Source organism: Pelobates fuscus, chromosome 10 (genome assembly GCF_036172605.1).
Source record: "Pelobates fuscus isolate aPelFus1 chromosome 10, aPelFus1.pri, whole genome shotgun sequence".
Taxonomy (NCBI): domain Eukaryota; kingdom Metazoa; phylum Chordata; class Amphibia; order Anura; family Pelobatidae; genus Pelobates; species Pelobates fuscus.
In genome coordinates, this window is record NC_086326.1 from 140,979,485 (window position 1) to 140,997,051 (window position 17,567).

The window sequence follows — 17,567 nt, forward strand, 5'->3', positions numbered from 1 at the left end:
TGTTTAGTGAATAAGCCCCTGTAATGTTTCCACATTAAGAGCATACCACAATTCACACTTTGTAGTGTGTGTGTGCATTTGCTTTCAGCCTGTTAAATCCTCTAATCAAAGACATGCTACACCTTGGCATAGCTTCTGTGATGTTCCTTTGCTCCTGGATTAAGGTAAGTAAAACGTATTTTAAAAAATGTTTTTAAAGCATTTTTGTAGGGGGGACCAATAGAATAATTCCAGTAGGGCATTATTCTATCAAACATGGTTGTAGAAACCCTTTAACCTTATTTGTATACAGTAGTACTAGAATAAAATGAAAAAAAAAAGTCACAATGTTACACTGACCCCAGTGTGACAAAATATACACAAAGTTGCAAATGTATCTAGTTCTCAAACTCTCAGGACCACAGAACTGGGAAGTATGAAATCACCTTAAAGGGACACTTTGGGCAAACAGACAGCTGTATCTCATTAAAGTGGTCTGTGTATAAACGAACGCCCACCAGGGGCAGCATTTGTATCCCGAACCAGCATACGCACCCTATCTCCGGTCCGTGTGTCGGTGATCGTCCTACCCACTCTCAACACAGCTATAATCACGGTCTACCTCCCCACACCCCCACCCTACCTGGGAGCTGCCCAGGAGAGCGTTCTCTCTGGTAGATACCTGCGTGTTGATATTCACCGGAGAGAGGAACGCGTGCCAGCAGGGAATCTTTGGAGCCGTGAGTCGGTCCCACGGCCGCATTAAAGTCCATGCAGACCAATGGGAGAGGGCGTGCCCATTCAAACTGGTCCTGATTAGACAGCACGAACACTGGGCGCTGATTGGTCGCTGCGGGGCGCAGGCAACCAATCAGAGAAGGAGTGCTCTTTCAAACGGGGTTTGGCGCCCTTTCTCCAGATTGGGTGGCGAAACCCCTCTCTTCCCCAAACGATAATTGGTGCAACCGAGTTTCGCGCCCTATCTTTGGATTGGGCGGTGAACTCCTCGCCTCCCCAAGCGCTGATTGGCGCGATTTGGTTCGCGCCCTTTCAGCTGATTGGTTGTTGCTTGGTTTAGGCGCGAAGTTTGAATTCACTGGACTAAACCAAGCTCTGACACTGATATCTCTGGCTCTGTACATCCGATAGCTCCGCTATAGGCAGGGATCCCAGATGGGACCCGGGGCTATCTAGTGATATAGGTTTTATCCATGTGACCCCTTCCCGGGGCGCAGAGCCCCAAAGTTTATCCCCCACTCTATGTAATGTGTTTGAATGTATGTCCATGTGTACTGTTGGTATCTCCCAGAGCCGGAGATGGCTATCTGTAACCCAACCCCCTCCTGCCTGGGATTGTGTTGTATTGAATGGAGACCCCCTGCAGAGTCTGTGCATAAAAGAAGCCTGTTTTCCAATAAAGATTGTCAGTCAGCGTTTTAACCTCCAGAACTGTGTCTCGTATAGTTACTGGAGGGAAGGAAGATTTAACCCCTGTGTCTGCTGTTCCAGCTTGCAGGGAGATGCAACGGGGAAAGTCCTTGTGAGGACTAAGAGCACTAGTTCCCCTATCCGTTTCCCCTGGTCCCAGCTAGGAAGCAGCCCTCTGGTGGAGGTACCCAGCTGGGTTACAGGGAGATCCGCTACAGTTTACTTCCTGTAGAATATGAATGGTACATTCTTATTTTTTGTATTTGGCAACGGAGTGTTTATTTAACAAGATAAGAGGCAGATAAACTTTTGAGAATAGTTTGTACCAGGCAGTTCATCATCCTGCCAATCGGGTCATGTGATTGCGATAGAAATCCAGGAAAGGCCGGATTTGCTGCAGGGACACTGACTGGGTTGCAGTATATGGTGCAGGGGGCGATCCGCTGTGCATGCCATACTGCCCTGCGGCATTAAAGCCACATTATTCAGGACGGCATAGAACACCCACCGTCCTTAAGGGGTTAATAAGCTTTCAAATTATTCAGTGCTGTTAAAGTAATTTCTAAAAGTATTGAGTCATTTGGAAATCTTAGTAAATAGAGGCCCATGTTAGTCCAATAGGAAAGATATCATTGCATACTGCAATACTTTGTATTTTGGCATCTTGTCTAGTAGGACTAACAAGGCTAATCCAATCTACATTATATATTTAATAAACAGATATTATATAGTTATTCTTTTACTGATCGTTCTCTTTTTGCCTCTGTTGGATACTTTTTCTCACTTGATCCGTGCACAGGTGGGAAGAAGTACCTCTCAGTATGGGGCAAAATCGACATGTAGTAATTGTCTCATCTTTGTGCCCCTTTTGGTGCGTCCAAATTGTTTTTAGGACAATATTCGGATGAGCCAAACCATTATTTGAACAAGTATTTGGAGTCCTGAACTAAATCCATTTGCGGGAAAAATGATTCAGAGTATCATTTTAAAACAAAATAACAAACTTTGTCTCTTACTTGATAAATTCTTTGCTTTCAGATGGGACCCAATTACTCATCAGTCACAGGATGATTTGGCAGACAAGAGTAGAGGTAAGAACCACAAGATAGATATATATATATAACAAAATTATAAACGCAATACTTTTGTTTTTGCCCCCATTTTTAATGAGCTGAACTCAAAGATTTAAGACTTTTTCTATGTACACAAAAGCCCCATTTCTCTCAAATATTGTTCACAAATTTGTCTAAATCTGTGATAGTGAGCACTTCTCCTTTGCCGAGATAATCCATCCACGTCACAGGTGTAGCATATCAAGATGCTGATTAGACAGCATGATTATTGCACATGCTTAGGCCACAATAAAAGTCCACTGTAAAATGTGCAGTTTTATCACACAGCACAATGCCACAGATGTCGCAGGTTTTGAGGAAACGTGCAATTGGCATGCTGACTGCAGTAATGTCCACCAGAGCTGTTGCCCATGAATTGAATGTTTATTTCCCTACCATAAGCCGTCTCCAAAGGCATTTCAGAGAATTTGGCAGTACATCCAACCGGCCTCACAACCGCAGACCACGTGTAACCACACCAGCCCAGGACCTCCACATCCAGCATCTTCACCTCCAAGATCGTCTGAGACCAGCCACCCGGACAGCTGCTGCAACAACCGGTTTGCATAAGCAAAGAATTTCTGCACAAACTGTCAGAAACCGTCTCAGGAAAGCTCATCTGCATGAGCTACCGTGTCGCGATCCTGAGGCCTATTGTTGTTCCATTCATCCATGACAATCACCTCATGTTACAGCATGATAAAGCACGGCCCCATGTTGCAAGGATCTGTACATAATTCCTGGAAGCTGAAAACATCCCAGTTCTTGCATGACCAGCATATTCACCGGACATGTCACCCATTGAGCATGTTTGGGATGCGTTTTCCAGGTCCTGCCAATATCCAGCAACTTTGCACAGCCATTAAAGAGGAGTGGACCAACATTCCACAGGCCAACATGTGTTTCACTGCGTGAGGCAAATGACTGGTTTTCAAATCAGTACACCCCTCACGTTTTTGCAAATATTTTATTATATCTTTTCATGTGACAACACTGAAGAAATTACACTCTGCTACAATATAAAGTAATAAGAGTACAGCCTGTATAGCAGTGTAAATATGCTGTCCCCTCAAAATAACTCAGCACACAGCCATTCATGACTAAACCGTTGGCAACAAAAACGAGTACACCCTTAAGTGGAAATGTTCAAATTGGGCCCAAAGTGTAATTTCTTCAGTCTTGTCACCTGAAAAGATATAATAAAATATTTACAAAAATGTGAGATACTGTATATAATTAAAATATATTAGATCTTATTTTTAAATTGTATAAGTTGTGATAGATTTGGGGGCGGGGCCTGACCAGCATGGAGGACAGACGTGCCACAGCAGAGCTCCTCCGCATACAGGGAGCTTAAGGGCACATCCAGCCACACGAAGCCTACAAATGACGCTCAACACCGACTTACCAGACCCACGATGGGGCTGGGAACCGATGTGGCGGTCCATGACCCACACGAAGCCTGTTTACACTTCTCGCAGCATGGAACCTGGCGCGCACCGGTCGGGGGAGGCGGACGATCTCCCGGTCCGGGACCGCGTGGTGAAGATGCCCAACGAGCAGGGGCCCTGCTACTCCCCCCCCTGGGCCGTCGGGGTTAATGGCGGTCCACTACAGAGAGGCAATCATGGAACGGGGAGAGCGCAAGGTGAAGCCATTTTAACCGGCAGAGCAACCAGCGTGACACCCATCATGGCGACTACAGCGCGCCCCCCAGGCCCCATGAACACAGACCATGGAACCTGGCAAAAGCTGGAAGCACTACTAGCCGATTTTTGGCGCAAGATAGAGGGCAGAAAGCAGCCACTCACCTCCCTCCAGCCACAGAGCCACCTGACAAAGAGGCTGTCTCCAGCTCAGAAGAGAGCTCCGAAGGCCTCACCTGCAGAACAGGCCACAACATGGCGGCGGACCACGCTGCATAAAAAGAGGAAACTTCGCAAGAGACACCAAAGGGGACACACCGCACAGAGAAAAAGCAGGACCCAAAGTGCATACTTACCCCACCTCGCGACACATAAGACCAGAAGCCTACAGTATCCCACTCCAATCCAGCTCTCACTCGTGAACGACCGGAGGGACAACAACAAGGGGGCAGCGGCAGTCTCACACCAAGAAGGTGACCAGCTATGGCCCATCCACGACCCTCACACTAGGCTCCTGCACCAAGCCTCCAGAGTCGGAGTGGGATGAGCAATATGGACTACCATAAGGACTAAGCATGCAGAAAGCAGGTTCAGTCTATAAAGCCCGCAGTTAATCCCCATTGAGCCACATAAAGCTAGACACCCTTATTAGGGCCCCAGCACTTTTAGATGTTAAACAGACAGCGCTCACAAACCCCACAGGGCCTTTAAACCTCATCTCACTCCCACAATAGCCCTGTAAGTCTATATGCACAAGCCTATTAAAGCCTATTAAAGCCCAGGGAACCTAATACGAAGGAGCTTTTCCTCACCTATCAGCCCCCCTATCTTGTAACTCAACTAGGATATACCTAGAATATTGCAGCCAGTCTAAAAATATCCTAAGACAAATGCATGATCCTAATTTGCCATTTGCTGCTGTTAACATGTCCAGTGTTTCCTGCCCATGCCGAGGTGACATATAGATAGCATATCTGTATATTTTTCATCTACTGAAAACTACCCTGTTAATCGTTGTTAAATAATATAAAAATGTACCTGACTAACAATGCCACAAAATGTAATGCAAATGTTTGCCAATTCACCCTGATGTCGCTATTGTGGCGCACCAAGGATGCTTGTTTATCTTGTGTACAACAAAAATAAAGAATTAAAAAAAAAAAAAAAAAGCTGTGATAGATTTTTATCTATATATATTTTTTTTATCTTCTAGTTCTTCCGTTTACTCTTTCAATCTTTTGAAACTAATTTACATATGTTAATATTCTATGATTTTATTGCACCCTATAGTGTCATTACCTCTTAGAGAAATATATGCTTTACATTCTGCTGTGCGGATTCACAGTATCTGTTAACCCTTTTGTATTTTAATTGGTTTTATTTTATAGAATTAAGGTTACTATTAGATTGCTCTTCCTAAAAATTTGGCATCAAATTTCATTTTTATTTATTTTATTATCTCATCGTAGCTGGAGGCAACTTTGGGGTTAAAACGTTTGATAACGGTTTAACCCCTTGAGGTAAGAGTACAGTTTCTAACTTACTTAAGGTTAGTGTGCTATAACACACAGCGTGTTCTTCAAAGTATCACTATTATACCCGAGGTACACAGTCTAAAACAAGGTAATTGCTGGGTGAACATAGTGCTTATACTCTTAATTCTCTTCTTTTTTTTTTTTTTGTAATTACTCATATTTCTTTACCCTTTTTATCCTCTAGGGGAGTTGTTTACCATTGTCATAGCAACCAGTAGGACAGCCTCGCGTTATATGTAAATCTATTTACACTTAGTGGAAGATCGCCTTTAACTAGTAAATTTTAAAGTGGGTTAAGGAGGCTAAAAGATTGCCGAAACTCGAATCGCTTTATTTTAAGTTGTATTCACTTTGTAATATAGCGCGGCTTACAATGGTAACCCAGTTAACAATTTGGTTCCAAAAACATGAAAATGTTTTTGCATATGAAAGTACATTGTACTAAAATATCTCTTATTGTAATAAAAGCCTGGAGACTTTAAAGAAAAGTCAAGTTCGGGACTTACAAAGCACCATTAAGAAAGCCGGAATAGAGGTGAAACGCGTCCAGACACTTAAAAGATAACTCCCATGTAACCACACTAGACAAGAAGCCACGGGGCACCAGAAGAAGCCCCATTCCAACTATTCTGCCTCAGTGTTGTATAGTAAGAGAAAATGTAATTAAAAATGTAATTAAATTCATTATAATTCTTTAACATTACAAACACCGTGCGTGCGTTTTTACCCCTCCTATTGTGTGTTTACATATTGAGCTATTATAGAGAGAAACGGAGTACCTCAGCGGTACCTTATTGGAAAACCAAAGGACAAAGAGAGTGCACTTCAGCTCACTATCCTCAGCAAGTAATCTTTGTGATTTGTTACAATTCGTATAACCTGGTTTAGATACTTTGTGTTGGTAAAAAGCAGTCATTTGTAACATTTTTATACTTTATGTCCATCATTTTTTTTTCAATACAATTTGTTTTATTTTCCTGTTTTTTTTACCAAAGCTTAACTATTTTTTTTTCATTTAATTTTTTATTGAAAAATGTATAGCGTTAAATACATATAAACATATATATTGTTTTTAATACTGTACAGTCCCCCCAATACTGCACAGTCCCCCCCCCCCCCCCCCCAATACTGCACATAAATTGGTGGGCTTTTATTATTTACTTCTGATACTTCAGCTATTACTAGATCATGATCGGACCAGGTGTTCTTTTCAATTATAATTGAGTGTAAGGCCTTAGAGAAATTGATATCTCCCATAATCATATCAATTCTTGCTGCTGAATTATGAGGAATAGATTGGTGAGTTACATCTTTATCATTAGGATGGGCTAGCCTCCAGCAGTCATATAATTCATGTTTTTTAAGTACTCTGTTCATCTCTGCAGCCTGTTTTACCAACTTTTTATCAATTAGTTGGTTAAAACCTAGCTGTTTATCCATTGCAGGATCAATTATACAGTTAAAGTCTCCTGCTATTACCAATTTCCCTTTTTTCACCTGCTCTATTAACCTTAAAATCTTTATCAACACCTTAATTGGTCGTACATTTGGCAAATACACATTTACTAATGTATATGTTACCCCGTTTAACAGACCAACTAATATAATAAATCTTCCCTCAGGGTCCAAATTCTGATAATGGCAATCAAAGTTAGCCTCTTTAGAAAAAATAGCTACTCCACATTTTTTTTCCCCTGTAGGGAAGCCGCATATAAAAGCGGGAACTTTTTGTAATGCCATAACTGTTTAGTATTGAGTAACCAATGAGTTTCTTGGACAAATCCCACCTTGATATTCTCCCTAATCAAGGTATCGTATAAAAAAACCTCTATTTACATGAGAGTTTAAACCTTGCGCGTTAATACAAATCAATCTAACCATATCCCAATCTCCATCTTGGCCATTCTGAGAACAAAGCCCAAATCAATAAGACAAACTTCAGACATTCACTAAGAACAAACCCATTCATACTAAAACCTATGCTTGGATAACCTATCGTAATCCAAGACCTGGGTACCATTCTGGAACCCTCGGGGAGGGGCACAGCATCTCATAGAGAGGACAACTCCAAATCACCGATCTTAATTTTCACATTATCTCTCATTGTGAAGAGAAAAAAAGAGGGAAGGAAGGAGAGAGGGAGAAAAAAATATATATAAAATTACTTAATATAATATAATATTTAACCAATTTTATAGCTATTTAACCAATTCTAATTATTACATATGTGTTGTTAATGTTTGATCATTCTTAAGATTCTATTTTCCTTTACTTCACAAGTTTCCTTTTACATCATGTTTAGACATACAAATTTCTTTCATTATTGCCACAAAAAAAAAAATTCCCTTCTTGTATTACACTGCTAACTTCTTCTTTCCAAACTTTTGTGATTTTCCAATCCTTATTTTATATCACCATGAAACTATTCACAATCAAACTTGTAAATGTGCAATTCATTTTACATGTGTTTTTAAACCAATTACAATTAGTCTTATTATTATCTTCAGTCACCCCTATAAGCAGGGGATGTTTGGAGAAAAAAATAAATAAATATATATATATATATATATATATATAACTGCATTTACTTTTTCCAACCTTTAAAGATGGTATAAGTCGATATAGAGGTAAAATACACCCTCCTCTTTCAAAATTGAATTTGTGAAAATCCTAACATTCATTATTAGTAACTTCCCTTTCCCCAAAAAAATTAATACATATATATATATACTATTTAAAATATTTTGCCAATTGTAGCTATTTAAACCTTTTAATTTAAACTACTTCTAATTATTACATAAGTGTTATTTTTGTGTTTAATCTTTCTTCTAATTCAGTTTCCCTTTGCTTCACTAATTTCCCTTTACACCATGTTGAAACCTATACATTTCCTTCATTCTCTCCTTCTAGAAACAGATTACCCTTCCTGAGTTATATTTCTAGTTATTCTTTCCAACATTAATTAAAACCCTTAGAATTCCCTAATCCTTATATTGTATCACTGTGCAACTTTTCACAACCAAGAGGAAATATACAATATTTTCTCCCTTTTCCTGTGTTTTCAAACTAATTATACCTAATCTTCAATCATCTCTATGAGCAAAAAATGCTTATCAGTGAAAAACAAAACAAAAACACAACATTCATGATAAATCATTAGTAGTTAACCATTCTGCTGCTTGTTCAAACATGCCAAAAGATGTCCATACATCTTTAAAAAGAATTAAACAATATAGATTGTGGGTTCCATCTAAACTTCAAATTGGGTTTTTTCAAAACAGGAAATATAGGTGCAAACGCTGATCTTCTTGACCTTGTAACGGCTGACAGATCATTTAAACATTTTTCTTCAGCTATAGATGTCTTTTTTGCAGTATAGAATATCTGAGTTCTAAGTTCATATGAATGCAAAGCGATAACGTCTCTGGGGTATTTCTGGCCCTGTTTCTTTTGAGATAATCTATGTGCTCTAATAATCTTGTTGTGACTTCTGTATTCCTAGATGTTCGAGAAAATTTCCTAAAATATTCACGTAGTTGATTATCCATAATTTCTTCGGGGATGTTTCTTACCCTCAGATTAGATCTTCTTGATCTGTCTTCTGTTGCACAGACCTTGTCTTCCATTTATTTAAGTTTTATTATTGTCTTATTGTGTGATTCTTTCAGCGCTTTCATTTGAAATTCTCTTGACTCTTCCATATTTTCAATTTTTTTAATTCTGTTATCAAGTATAGCAAGGTCTGACTTAATATCTGAAAATTTCTCCTTAAGCTCCTTTTTTTTTTTTTTTTTTTTTTTTAATTCTTTATTTTTGCATGTGCATATGGATTACAGACAAGCGTGCAGGGCCACAACAGCAACTGCAAGCATAATCATAGCATTCCAATGAGTGGCATGTTGGTACAGCACATTTTTTTTTTACATGAACAGATAGATTACCGGCATATTTTTGTTTAAACGTTAGAGTGATGTTGGGTAGTTTTAAGTTTAGATATAGTACAAGATTGTGTCTGCGAGTTATAAGTAGGCTTGTGTAGCCACAGTAGGAGATATAGGCTAGTAATACATATCAAGCATTTGAAAGGCAACAGCTAAATATTTCGTAGAGTCAGCATAGTTTCAAGGCAGTTAAACAAGCATTATAGGGGTGTCTAAAGCGTAAAACAGTTAGTTACTAGTTTTTAAGAAAGAGAAAACAAGCTAGGAACATTTTTAAGGCTTATGAATATGAATATATGGGCAGACTAAATAGTGACCGCTAAAACATTGCATGAAATCACTGCGTGGCTGTAAGGTACTGCAGTTTTACATTGCTCCCCTCCCCCCACCCAATCTCACTCTCAAGCAGAAGCACACACTTGAGTTAGCAGAAACAGTTAAACATCAACTGATAAAACTAAAAAGTAGGCAACTCAGCCATGTATCATTGCTGATGGTGGGGTGGTCTGTCCTGGGTGCCAGCCTTATGTGTCAGTATAGACAGCCTCTACCCCTGCTGGGCTGTGGGCTTCCATGTGGGGATAGTTCATGCTGGGCTTCCAGCGGCTTGTCCTGCGCCTGATACCCTGTAGTTGGCGGCTGCTGGTGCGCTCTGTTCCATCTTGAGGGCCTGGGCTTTGCATGGCGTGGTCGAGGCTTGTTGCTGGTCTTGGGCTGCTGCTGCACAGGGGATGCTGTTTGGAGGGTTAACTGATTGGGGGGGGGGGGGGAATGCAGCGTTGTGTCTAGGGCTCTGGCCCTCGTTACTGGTAGAGGTGAGGTAGCTCCGCGTGTGCTGCCGGTGGCAGTATCTGTGGTACCGCTTTTCGCTGTGCATCCCCCTTCCTCCTTCTCTCGTCCGCCTCTGAGGGTGGGTGTCTCTTATGGGCCCCGTTCTGCCTACTCACTGTCAGGTGCCCGGCATGTCTGTTTCGCAGGGATCAGCGGTCTGTGTCAGGCGATGTTTTCACACGCGGCCTCCGCCATCTTAGATTGAGGCGTCAGGCCGTCTCTGCGGGGTCTCTGAGTGTGGCCACGAGGTGCGGACTGGGATCACCCCCCCAGCCCAGGGGGGGGGGGGGTCGGGTCCGTTCCGGTGCAGCGTGACTTTCAGGCTCCGGGTGGCAGGATAGTGGAGCGGCAGCCGTCCACTCCACTCACCGCCAAGAGAGCTCCCGCCCGTTACGGCAGAGAACTCCCCTCCGGGGGACTAAAACCCCTCAGGCAAGCCTCTCCCCGGTCTGGTGGCCCTCAACCATCGAGGGTCGCAGTGGTGGGTAAGTTAGGTGATTTAGAGCGGTTTTAGTAGGCTTTTAGGGTCAATGTGTGCGGGAGCTGATCTTCCCTGCGACCGCTCCACTCGTCGGTCCGGCCCCGCCCCCTTAAGCTCCTTTTTTATATTGTTTAATACTTCTTCCAAGCAAGCCTTTAACTCAGGTAGGGAGACAGTCTCTTTTTCTGGAGGTGTTTCAAGTGGGGCCGAGGCTGCTGAAAGAGAGAGCTCCATAACAGAGTTTTCCGTGCTTTCTTGACTATTAGAGAGTCTTTTTTAATTTTTTTGCACTTTATCAGATTTTAGTATCATTTTTTTCTTGTGCTTTTTTTGACGCCTTTTTTTCGCTTTCCTCTCCCTTCCCTCTCTACTCTGTTTATTTTCTTCTTTCTTTTAAAACCTTCCTTGTCCTCTCTTCTGTTGATCATCAGATATCAGCGTTATCCATATAAAGAATAAATAGTTAAATTACTAACCGTTATGCTTGCTTGGTATCTTAGACGAAAAAGCTCGCTTAGTTTTCACTCCGTTTGTTTGTGGCTCAAATCGTCTTCAAGTTTCAGCTGTGACCCCAACAGTGTGCGTTTGTTCATGCAGCCGTAACACAAATGTATCCTCCTGGACAAACTTGAAATTGCTAGGCTGCTACAGATCCGCTGTTACAAATCCGTGGGGCACAATCATTACAAGCAGTAAATGTAGGTAGATATATCAACCTTGTAAATATTTCCACTTCAATTCTCTCCAGCTCTCTCTCTCTCTCCGGACTTCACTCTCCCGCTAAGCGCTCGGCTTTCTCCGCGGCGTTGCGTCCTCCCCTCATGGCACGAGCGTGCACATCTTCACGTACCTCCCGGCATCACACCCCACCGGGAACCAAATCTTAACTATTTTTAATTACAAAAATTTGTATCATTTTTAGGATGTGCAGTTAATTATCTTTTATTGTATAATAGGTTATTAGGTCTCCCTATCTGTTAACTGCAGCCCCTACTCTAACATTTGTTTCTCCTAATGCGCTTAACTCTTTTCATTTTTAAGGAGTTATGGTTTTGCTGGTCCCTTAAAAAGAATATTGTTTGCTTGCTAAACCGTGAAATGTGTGAGATTGATTTCCAAGTTGTAAATTAGTTTGCATTCTTGCAACTCCGATAGTTTCACCCATACTTGCAAGATTCCCATTAATGCAATGCAAATTTTATGTATTTTCTTTTATTCTTTATAATAGACAGTGTATATAAAAAAAAAAGCAAGAATGTAGAATCACTGTGTGTCAGTTTTCATAATTATGACAAAAAAACAAAAACTATCCTATTTCAGGAAGAAAAATATAAGAAGGGAGAGCTTGCTAACGTCCTTAAAGCACACTACCATCCCTCAGTCATTAACATACAATTTCGATGGTTCACATCATTTACCGAATGCTTCCCCCACATGGTGGACTTTAGACTTGTCTGCAAATCTGTTTCAGCTAATACAAACAAATTAAATGCCGGTTAATCTTCACCATAATGAATCAATCCATCAAAGATTTTGGACAGATTGATCGGTTTCGGTGAAGACATAGGCTGACAATTTTCCACAAAGTAATAGTATTGATCTATGCTTTAGTCACTCAGATGAGTCGTAGAGAGACTTATATCAGCTACCTTCAATTTGTAAGGTGTTTTTTGTTTTGTTTTTTTGTTAAGCCATATTAAGGCAAAGAAATGAGAAACACCGAAGGGCCAAGATAAACAGGTTTCTGAAAAACGTGGAGGGTAAGTTGGCCATGTGAGACCAGCAAGTGTCAATGTTAGGGCAAAGCCACCATAAGTGATAAAAGGCACTGTGACTTATTTAAAATGAAACCCAATTGTTTTCTCTGCAAGACTTTAATTAACCCACTTAGAGCACCAGAACAGGTTTAAACCACGTGAGTCTGCTGATGTTCCACAAGATGAGATTCTCTCATAAAACCTTCTCCGCACTGAGGGCAGAAGTATCGCTTCCTTTCTTTGTGGGTCACCTGGTGTACAGTAAGATTACCTTTACAAGCAAAACGCTTCCCACATTCAGCACAAGAAAATGGCTTCTCTCCTGTGTGCACTTTTCGATGCCTTGCAAGGTGGCTGGAACGAGTAAAACACCTTCCACATTCAGTACATAAAAACGGCTTCTCTCCTGTGTGAATCATCTGATGTTCAATGAGATGAGAAGAATACTTAAAACTTTTCCCACATTCAGAGCAACAAAATGGACTTTGTCCATTGTGAGACCACTGGTGTTTTACAAAATCTGAGCTGCGTGTGAAACATTTCCCACACTCTGTACATGACAATAGTTTCTCTCCTGTATGAATTCTCTGATGCACACGAAGACTTGACTCGTGAGAAAAACATTTCTCGCACTCAGAACACGGGAATGGTTTCACTCCTGTGTGAGACAGTTCATGTGTGTCAAGGTATGCTTTCCTTGTAAAACATTTACCACATTCTGTGCAAGAAAATGCTTTCTCTCCTGTGTGCACCTTCTCGTGGTTTACAAGATATGAGTAACAAGTAAATGCTTTACCACATTTAGAACAAGAAAAAGGTTTCTCGACTGAGTGAGTCTTCTGATGCTTTGAAAGATATGTGGAACTGGTAAAACACTTCCCACATTCAGAGCAACAAAATGGCCTCTCACCTGTGTGAGTATTGCAGTGACTAATAAATTGTGAAGAATGAAGAAAAGATTTTCCACATTCTAAACAGGTGTATGGTTTTTCACTCATGTGGAGTTTTTTATGTGAGTTAAGACTATACTTAGAAGCGAAACACTTCTGGCATTCAGGACATGAGAACGGTTTATCTCCAGTGTGAATCCTTTCATGCAAGACAAGGTGCGAGTAACGTGTAAACGATTTCCCACATTCCGTACAGGAAAATGGCTTCTTTCTACTGTGAACCTTCTCATGTTTACGTAAACGAGTGGCAAATACAAAACTTTTTCCACATTCAGCACACGAGAATGGTTTTTCCTTTCTGTGGACTTTCTGATGATGTTCAAAAAGAGATGACCTAAGCTTAAAACATTCCTTGCACTTAGAGCACTTGTACAATTTCCTTGCAGCTTTGGTAATTTGCTTATTAGTATCGTGTTCACTGCACTTAAAAACTGAAACACCAGTATTAATCTGTGCGTTACTCTTCGTTACACAGTTTTCATAATTGGACCTCACTACCCCAGCATGTGCATGTTCCATGAGTGTCCATGTAACGTTGTCTGTGAGATTTTCTTCGTCACACAAAGCAGATTCTTGTAGAACATTCTCCTCAGATTTGCAAAGATTTTTAAATGGTTTGTTTAGAACAAAGTAACACTTTTCCTGAATGTCTATGCCATCGTTGTTCATTGAATCTGGTAAAATAACAGAGTTTAAAAATCCATCTTGTGTAGTTCCTAAGGATCCATTCTCTGAAAATAAAATGTATTGTCATTAGATCATTTTAATTCAATTAAATATTTTCAGAAATATAACTGTAAATAGAAATAAGTATAAATCTAAATAAAAACAAAATTTAATTTTTCAGTAATCGAAATAAAAAGGGACACTCTAAGCACCAGAACAACTACAGTAGCAACAACCTATGGTCTGTGTGGCAAACCTGGTCCGAGAAGGCATTAGCCTGCAGCCCTTAGGAAACAAAATTGCACATCGTGACAACTAAGCATGCACACCTGCCATCAAAGGAATTTCCATCAACCCAGTTATGAGAGAACTAGCAGCAGGTCTCTTCCTCAACTTTACGTGTCAGTGCTGTGTGGAAAGTATGAGAGGTGCTGACTGGAGATGACCTCACATGCAGAACTGTATTTGTGTATGTGAATAGTGAAAAGGTGCACAGCAGCCAGAAACAGAAGGCGGACAATTTCCAGGTTTGCTGCTCTGAGGAGTCGCTCTGTAAAATGGGTGCTGTTGGGAGGCACATGGGGAGTATGATAAAGGCATAGGCACAAAACGGGTAATGGGGACAGACACAAGGCAGGTGGTGATAAGGATAATACAAACAGGCTACCAAATATTTAGATGTCCGCCTTCCTGTGTGCATGAAAAGAAAGATTAACTTACATTTTAAATCATACAAAGAGTAATCCCCACATGGAGACCTGACTGTCGTGCTGGGGACAACCCAAAACTACAACCCACTCAAATAACAAATGTCCAATATGACCAACTGGGCATGTCAGACAATAATAAGTCCCGCTAATGAAAAAATAACAAATAGTTATAGAAAAGAACATTAAAAAAATAAAGAAATGTAAAGGAACTCACACAAACAGTTTAAAATTGGGCTACATGAAAAAGAAGGGGGTGGAGCAAATTAATGCAGACAACTGAGGTTGTCCAAGTGGGAATAAGACAGAATAATGCAAACAACTGAGGTACAGAGAAATAACCCTTAATAATGTCCGCTAGACAGAAAAAGTGCTTGTTGCATAGAATGGTATCTAAAAATGGTATTACATCATTTCACAGGAGGAGCAATTCACTAGAGCCCACTATGGGTTATCCTTTGAGCTAAAAAAAAAAAAGCTACACAGTGTCTCTTATTATAATTTAGTATAAATTGTACCCTGATTATGACAACTCTTCAAGCGATCTGAAAGTGGAAATAATACAGAATAACAAATATATAAGCACAGACCTGTTTAAGCTACCTCTTTGATGTCTTCTGCTATACTTCAAGCATCTGAGAGAAAAAGACCCATAAACAGGGCTTGACAAATCCCAGGCGCCAGGTCGCCATGGCGACTTGAAATTTTGGGATTTGAAGCCCTTTAGCTAAAGGTAGGATGGGGAGCAATGGGGCCAGCCGGTCGGCTCAGTGGGCATGCAGGCAGCCACCCTGGGTTGCGTGCAGGTAGCCGCCCTGGGCTGCATGGAGGCGGCAGGCTGGCGCAGCGCGCGAGCGAGCAGATATGTAAAATATGCCCCTACTCATCTCTTCAAAACGGCTCATGTTCCTCTAGCTCTCTTATCAAATCCTCCCGTCTCCTGCTTAACAAGACTTTTCCCAACTATCCCATATATCTGGAAACCATTACAACATGAACATGAACTTTATCCGTCCTTGATTATCTCCAAAAAACTCATCTTTAGAGACAGCTGATAAATAGTTAACCTAAACCCAATAATCACACTATTTTGAAATTGAGAACTAGCCAAAAGTATTTACTTCTCACCTGTGCCAGTATTTATAGGCCATTCCTTCTTGAACTGTCGGCGATAACTCACATACGGCTCTTCTCTTTGTTCGATAGCGGATATAACCGGAGGTGTCCTATCAATCCAACCTGTGAGTGTGAAGATTTATTATGAGCAATGATAAAGCTTTCTAATGGCAGCAGACACATGTAATTCACAGTAAAATATCTCATGACAGGTAGGACATGTTCTCACCTAGAGACCAGAGGTTCTGATAATTGTCCATCATCACGCCCACGTAAAGCTCTTTATCGTCTTCTGTTAAACAGACCCATTCGTCCTCCGAGAAGTAAATGGCGACTTCGTCAAACGCATATTGTCCCTAAAATAAACCAAACAAACATTATGTGCTTGAGAATTTCTTATTTGGGGAAACAGTCAGAGTATCAGCCAAAAAACAGCTTCAGATTTAAGATAACACATGAGACCTGTCCTCAGTTTAACACAGCCATTGGTTTGTTTTTTGTTTCTTTCTATAGGGCTCAACAGGGGGAAACAAACTTTGAGTTTGATCATAATCTACAGTTCAACAACTACAGATAAGTGGCTAACGATGATGACTAAATAACAAAACGTCCATTCCAACACATTTAAAGGACCACTATAGTGCCAGGAAAACAAACTTGTTTTCCTGGCACTATAGTGCCCTGAGGGTGCCCCCATCTTTCTCCAGTGCCGGGCTCCCTTGGCTCTGGGACTCTCCTCCCTCTTCAGACGTCACCGGCTCAACGCGCATGCACGGCAAGAGCCACGCGCGCATTCAGCCAGTCCATAGGAAAGCATTCTCAATGCTTCCTATGGACGCTGGCGTCTTCTCACTGTGAAAATCACAGTGAGAAGCGCGGAAGCACCTCTAGCGGCTGTCAATGAGACAGCCACTAGAGGCTGGATTAACCTATAGGTAAACAAAACTGCTATGTTTACAGCAGGCAGGGTTAATCCTAGATGGACCTGGCACCCAGACCACTTCATTAATCTGAAGTGGTCTGTGTGCCTATAGTGGTCCTTTAATATTATTGGTTCAGTAAAAAAGAAATCTACATCTTACAATAAACCCCTTCATAATGGCTGCAATTATACACTACTTGATAGAGGCTTCTGATCTAGTCCACCCCCTTATTTAATTAAATCAATCTACAACATAACAATAAAACAACAACTGTGAATCGAACATGGGGCAAGGCGGCATTATCAGTGGTTCAATCAAACAATGAAATTCTTCTCATAGAGAGGCATTTATTTGTAATGCTTCACCAGCTCAGAGCAGAGAGCATGTCCACGATTTGGGCAGGTGAGAGAAGGACTTTAAAATTATATATATATATATATATATATATATATATATATATATATATATATATATATATATATATATATATATATA

The 17,567-nt window shown here is 40.9% G+C and overlaps 1 protein-coding gene across 1 annotated transcript in view; it reads right to left on the bottom strand.

The window, feature by feature from the left end:
• Positions 1 to 11,843: 11,843 nt before the first annotated feature.
• LOC134574820 (zinc finger protein 850-like) overlaps positions 11,844 to 17,567 on the bottom strand; it is a 36,914-nt gene continuing 31,190 nt past the window's right edge. The window contains exons 7-9 of the mRNA XM_063433884.1: positions 16,379 to 16,505; positions 16,162 to 16,272; positions 11,844 to 14,391 (exon numbers count right to left, since the gene is read on the bottom strand). Coding sequence (XP_063289954.1) covers positions 12,860 to 14,391; positions 16,162 to 16,272; positions 16,379 to 16,505 — 1,770 coding nt within the window. The 3' untranslated portion in view covers positions 11,844 to 12,859. The remainder of the gene's footprint in view (positions 14,392 to 16,161; positions 16,273 to 16,378; positions 16,506 to 17,567) is intronic.